Below are 6933 nucleotides of genomic sequence, written 5' to 3'. Positions count from 1 at the left end.
GACAGAGACAAAAGGCATAGTTATTCGTGAACAACAGGCAGCAAGAGTCTCTGGTTCACATCTCTTCCCTGTGCTTCCACAAGCCTCATGGAAGCCATGCAAAGAGATCCAGGTGGATGCTGCACATACAGTAGGTTCATGTCACAGTTCAAGAACATTAAGCTTCAGAAAAGCCAATCTTTTCAAGTGAATCATAAATGCACCCGCCCCACATTTGCCTCTGTACATCAGTCTAGTACATTGGTCACGTAGGTAATCTGCCCTTTCCCCTAAGAAAGACAGCATTGCCATCTTCAGAGGCTGTTACACAAAACTCTTTGCAAGCTAGTCCAGAACAGAAGCTGATACAATATATGAAAAAAATTGAGAGGCTCATGGAGAATTGTTCCCCAATAGGGTGAGCCTTTCCCTTAAAAATTAGGTTATGACAAATAAAAAATTAAAAAAAAATAGGTTATGACAGATGGAGTAAAAAGATCCATTGAAGATTTTTGATACCAAGACTGCCCTTGGTCATGTGCTGCTGTTAGACTGTGAAAGACTGAAGAAGTAGGAAGAAACACCGATTTACCAGGAAACTTCATGGGAAAGACAGATCCAAGGGAGAGGTAAGTTAACCTGCGTGAGCAAGGAGAGGTGAGACCAAATGAAAAGAAGGAACTATATCACATATTCTCAATGAAACTTGTTAGCTTATCAGAAGAAGATAGAATTCACTATCCACACATACAACAAATCAATTCTGGATGGGTTGCTGATCTAAATTTTAAAGTGATAAAAAGTTTTTTAAAAAAGATTAACTCTGGGCACCTGGGTGGCTCAGTTGGTTAAGCGACTGCCTTCAGCTCAGGTCATGATCCTGGAGTCCCGGGATCGAGTCCCACATCGGGCTCCCCGCTCAGCAGGGAATCTGCTTCTCCCTCTGACCCTCTTCCCTCTCATGCTCTCTATCTCTCATTCTCTCTCTCTCTCAAATAAATAAATAAAATCTAAAAAAAAAAAAAGAATAACTCCGTAGTCTTAGAAGAGGAAAGTATTTCTTGAACAGAATAGTAAACATTATCTATAAAGGAGGAAATAGCTATATTAACATTAAGACTTTCTCTTCATCAAAACACACACAAATGACAGAGACACAGAGAGCATGAGAGAAAGAGATGAATAAAAGAAACATGTCCAGCAGATATAAAGAGTCACTACAAATCAATAAGAAAAAAAGCAATAGGGGCGCCTGGGTGGCTCAGTCATTAAACGTCTGTCTTCGGCTCAGGATCGAGCCCCACATCGGGCTCCCTGCTCAGTGGGAAGCCTGCTTCTCCCTCTCCCACTCCCCCTGCTTGTGTTGCCCCTCTCGCTGTGTCTCTCTCTGTCAAATAAATAAAATCGTAAAAAAAAAAACAATAAAAAATGGACAAAATAAACTAACACATACTTGAAAAGAGGTTGCCCAATGTCTAATAAATATGTGCAAGGATGTTCAACTTTTATAATAATCAAGGAAATGAAAATAAAATTGCTACTTGGTGCCATCACACACCAACCAGAGGTTAAAAAGAAAAATGATAAAGTATCAAAACGGTTGACAAGGATATGCACAAACAGAAAATCTCCTATGCTGCTGGTGGGTGTGAAACTTCGTACAAACATTTTCCAAACCACTTAGGCACCATCTCCTTAAGCTGCAAGGATGTAAAACTCTCACCCACCACTGTTATTTATATAACAAACAGAAATTTTATGTGTGCCAACAAAACATGGTCTGAATTTACATACCAGCAATATTCCTAATAGTCCCAAACTGAAAACCAGCCATATGCTAATTAACAGAATGATTAAATTAATTGTTTTCTGTAGACACACAATGGAACCCTATATGGCAATGCCAATGAATGATCAATAAGAGCATGCAGCAATGAATTCACAAACAAAAGAAGGAATGGCAAAAGCCAAATACAAAGAGTTACTGCTCTATTATATAAGATGCAAGGCAGGCTAAAGTGACCCATGCTGTTAGATGTCAGAGCAGTGTTGACCCAGAGGTGTAGTGACCGGTAAGGAGCACAAGGGTATCTGGGGGTCTGACAATATTCTATTTATTGATCTAGGTACAAAGTACAGAAATGTGATCACTTTGTGAACTTTTGAGGAGCAATGAACTTATGACCGGAGCATGTGTCTTTAAATTTTTCAAATCCATATCAACACTCAAAAAGATGGGATATGGTAAATAGATTAGAATTGTCTGTATACTATAAAGGGGGGGTAATAATATTAAATAAAATGACAGTGTGATTACCTTTTAAATGTATGCTGAAATTTCTAGGTATAACTAAGGAATAATGAGTATACAACTTCAAAGAAAAAAGTTCAGTCATAATATAGAATTATAATTTAGAATTATATTTTAAATTCATAGAAAAGAAGTTAACATACATTAAGTAAGAAAATAAACTCCATTGATACTCAAATGTCTCAATTACTATATTAAATTTAAATAGATTAATGATGCCTTTCAAAATCAAGCATTTTTTACTATTGTTCATTGGATGTTTTCAAAAGAGATACGGCAAAGTAAAGGAATTAAAGTAGAAAAATTAAAAATACATTTGATGGAATTTTAACAATCAAACAACTAGCATGGTAATATACACATCACATAACATACATTTTGGGTTTGTCATTATTGTATTTAGTACTATTTAAAATTGTTCTTAATATACAACTTTCCAAAATATTACTTAACAGATAAACATAATTAAGTCTACATTTGTATGTTTATACACACAGATCAAACACAGACAGAGATCCCGACACACAACAATCGTAGGTAGGTGTATATTTATATTTTTTTCTTCATGCTTTGTGATCTAAAGTGCAGGAAATATTTATGTGCCTCATGTGAGCTACAAATATGGATTCCATCTGTGGCACAAGGTTCTATATATTATCTATCTATTTATCTATCTGTACATATCCATTGGGTCAAGTTATTTTCAAATTATTACATTCTCATTACTTTATCTAAGCTTCAAAATGTAAATACAGAGAAAGCTATATAAAAATCGCTCCTAAAATTGAGGGAAATTGAAAATCAAGGAGCCACAAACTCCACATGAACAGAATGGATTCAAGTCTCTCCCTTTCAAATGGTTCTCCCTTCAGGGCTCCAAATTCAGTGGAAGTCTCCACCATAAACTAATCTCATCACTTCAGAGACATAAGCGTTCACCTCCAAACCTCTTTCTTGCCAACAGGCCCAAATCACCTCCGCAAAGGAGAGAAGGATCTGCCTTCTAGAGATGCCACTTGCATGGAATTCATGGCTTTTAAAACTATCACGATCACCTGATGTTGTTTAAGAATCAGCTAAAATGTGGGGCGCCTGGGTGGCTCAGTTGGTTAAGCGACTGCCTTCGGCTCAGGCCATGATCCTGGAGTCCCGGGATCGAGTCCCACATCGGGCTCCCTGCTCAGCGAGGAGCCTGCTTCTCCCTCTAATCCTCCCCCCTCTCATGTACTCTCTCTCTCTCTCTCTCATTCTCGCTCTCTCAAATAAATAAATAAATCTTAAAAAAAAATCAGCTAAAATGTAATTCTGTGCTCTCCACTATCCATCTATCCATTCCAGTCCAAACTGTCCATTTTTACCTGAAAATGTTTACACACGCTCATCTCCCAAGCTCCCATAACATCATACTTTGCATGAGTGACTACCACTTCTCTAGTATGAAATGTACAAAATTGTAACTGGCTCCCCAAAGCTTTACTCACTGACCAAATTTTCCCTCCAGCACTATTCAGTTTCAGTGATGACCTGCCACATTCTTACCATTTTAATACTCCTTTTCCTATAATTCTATGCCTACTTCACTTCTGGGAAATTTACTATGACAAATTTACGTGACACACTCAAAGATTTTTCCAAATATTCAGATTGTTTCAAGACTTGGTGTTTATAATTGCATAATTTCTGCATTCCTCCACTGACCATTAGCAAAACTTCAATCCTATAAGTATTTACAAGATAATTATATAATATTTCATCAAAATTACTATTATAACTTATTGTTAACTTTTTTATTGTTAACTTTGAAGAAGATGTTCAATGTGATCTGTTTATCATTCTGGGATAAACCTCTCATAATTGTACTGGGGACGCTGAGGAGGATGAGTGAATTAGCAAATGAACATTATGAAAATACATTCAGTTTACATATTTCTCGTAAGACGAGGGGATTTTATATTCCTTAACCAGAGAAAGCTCGGCATCAATACACTGCAGTCACGCTCCATTAGCAAAAAGGGGCTGACAGTTGGGAAACACAGAGTGATTACTGAAGTTATGCTCAAGACATACCAGTCGAGATTATCAAAAACAGACAAAATAATATGAAAGGCAGAGGAGAGGGTGTTAAAGTAGACAAAGGTACTCACCAGGAGAAGGATGGTTTTGGTGGCTGTGGATTCAGGCGATGATGTGGAGGAGACGTTGGTCCTAAGAATGTGTTGGACCCTCTGCTTGTGCCTGTACAGGATGAAGACCATGGAGCCACTGGCCCAGATCATAAGCCCCAAACATAACACATCAGGGAATGATAACAATGCTGCATACAATGAGTCACTGGTTTTGTCATGACAAACTGAAGAACAGTATCTGAAAGTTTTTCTCTTTGTGATGTTTTTGTCATTCAAAGTGCTAGTCAGAAACAGGGGATACAGGATATTTACCAGTATCTGCAAGACCCAGCACAAGACAATTGAAGGGACAATGCACTTGAGAGCTTTCCCTTTAAGCGCTGCCCACCTGGAGTTCCTGGGGCTGATGATGATGGCCTGGAAGACACTCAGGAGGCAGGTGGTGCCAATGGACACTCCCCTGCCCACCCCACGAACATAGGGAAAAAATTTGCATCCGAAATCACTGAAGACGTGATACCACCCAAAAGATGACATTGTATCGGGTATTCCAAGAAAGAACAGGACCAAAATGTTGGCTACAATCAGATTTTTGACAATCAAATCTGTGGACCTTGGCCTACACGCAGTGAAATAAAGGAGAAGATAATGGTAAAGAAGAGAGAAGTTCCCCAGGATTCCAACCACAGTCTGTATTGAGAAGATCACTCCCACTACCAGATCCCTGGTGGCCATGCTGTCAGTTCTCAGTGACTGATATTTGTCTTCTGGGCTAGAGGATCCTGCGTGGGAATATCACTTGTGGGCCACACGAATCATGTCAACTGATTTCCATATTCTCCACTTAGCAATACTTCCTACTTTGAGGGGCGCCTGGGTGGCTCAGTTGGTTAAGCGACTGCCTTCGGCTCAGGTCATGATCTCAGGGTCCGGGGATCGAGCCCCGCGCATCGGGCTCCCTGCTTGGCAGGAAGCCTGCTTCTCCCTTTCCCACTCCCCCTGCTTGTGTTCCCTCTCTCGCTGTCTCTCTCTCTCTGTCAAATAAATAAATAAATAAAATCTTTAAAAAAAATACTTCCTACTTTGAAATAATACTTAAAGCTCTTCTGTCATTTAGGGCCTTCCAAGAGTTGCATACACAACCATTACCAAATACTTGCAATGTGTGAATCGCTGGTACAATGGCCACCCATGGGGTAACTTCTTATTTCTCACAGATTCATGAGGCACAAACTAATGCATTCCTCATAAAGATGAGGACAACACAGGCACAAAGAGGCAAAGTGCTTTGTCTGAATTCATTCACTAATTAGGGTCAGAGTGGGGATTGGAACCTGGCCAGGCTGGTAACAAAGTTAGTGCATTGAATCTATAATATACAAAAATCCATAATACACACATAATACACAGCTGTGTGATTTCAATAAACCAGATCTCAATTTTGTTTTATGTTTGCACCTTGTCACTTCAATTTAGATTGGTGGTATTTTATTTTAAATTTTTGCTAATGACAAGTTTTCATGTATTTATGAAGACTGTTTCGATAGCCAAATATGAAATTGAATAAAGCTTTAGAGATAGCAATAAACTGTAGATGCACTGATTACAGTACTACAAAGCCGCGGGCACCTGCCCCAGGACAAGCTAGATTTCATGAATGAAAGAATGGCTCAATTTTAGGATGGCAACAGAAAGAATCATTTGCTTTCATTCCAGGAAGAAATGTACAAGGCATAGGAACTCTGGACAGGAAGCAATAGTATCTGATTACATTGTGTACATTAGAAAGAAACTTACTACTATCTTCAGATCATGTATATATCAATTTATTAATACCTGAGTTGAATAAAATCGGTAGCAGTAAAGCAAGCTTTGTGAAAGATTAAAATACAAGGCACATGCAAAATGGATATTAAGGCAAAAAACCTTGTATACTGTGTAATTGGTATAACTTTTTAGATTGGCATTATAATATTTAAAAGCAGCAGAAATATCACAAGATACGTCTGAGGTTAAAAATCTTCTCTGAAACTTCAGTTATATTTTTCTTAAATGCTGTTTAAGCATCTAACTTTACTGGAAAAAGTCTCTCCATAGCTGATTGAGACACAATTATTTAATCTACTAAGCGCATCAAGGATCCAGAGTTACAAAAAACACTTCTGCGATCACACACGCTGTTTCTACACGCAATCAGGTCATTACTATAGATTCATCCAACTCATTATTACAAGCATGGAGATGTTCTGAGTGTACCTTAGAACGTGACAATTTTATCTATGGTTCCTCTAACGTAGGCTGAACAGCAGACTGACTTCAGAACTACAGTCCTTAAGCACATTAAAAATCAGATTTCTTTGGAGAAAGTGCAATCTGAAATTAACATAACACTGTATGTTAACCAACTAGAATTAAAATAAAAACTTTGAAAAATCGGATTTCACGACCACTTGGATGAAAACACAACAGTCACTGTCAGTGAAGATTATACTATATTGCCCTAGGAGCCATCAGGGA

At 38.3% G+C, this 6933-nt stretch overlaps 1 protein-coding gene and 1 long non-coding RNA gene across 2 annotated transcripts; one reads left to right on the top strand and one right to left on the bottom strand.

Annotated features, from left to right (window-relative positions):
- The first annotated feature begins 57 nt into the window (after positions 1 to 57).
- LOC141372215 (uncharacterized) lies at positions 58 to 3499 on the top strand. The gene is made up of 3 exons (XR_012377501.1): positions 58 to 608; positions 2788 to 2827; positions 3255 to 3499. It is a non-coding gene; the product is annotated as an uncharacterized lncRNA (long non-coding RNA).
- A 710-nt stretch (positions 3500 to 4209) lies between these two features.
- On the bottom strand, positions 4210 to 5166 carry LOC112819082 (vomeronasal type-1 receptor 4-like). Its single transcript, XM_025866114.2, has one exon. The coding sequence runs from the start codon at positions 5149 to 5151 to the stop codon at positions 4210 to 4212; it is 942 nt and encodes a 313-aa protein (XP_025721899.1). The 5' UTR covers positions 5152 to 5166.
- Positions 5167 to 6933: the final 1767 nt, after the last annotated feature.

This window comes from Callorhinus ursinus, unplaced genomic scaffold (genome assembly GCF_003265705.2).
Source record: "Callorhinus ursinus isolate GAN/ISIS: 27379988/994484 unplaced genomic scaffold, GSC_fseal_2.0 scaffold2726, whole genome shotgun sequence".
Lineage (NCBI taxonomy): Eukaryota > Metazoa > Chordata > Mammalia > Carnivora > Otariidae > Callorhinus > Callorhinus ursinus.
Note: the sequence above shows the minus strand (reverse complement) of the source record. Positions and strands in the feature narration are given on the sequence as shown.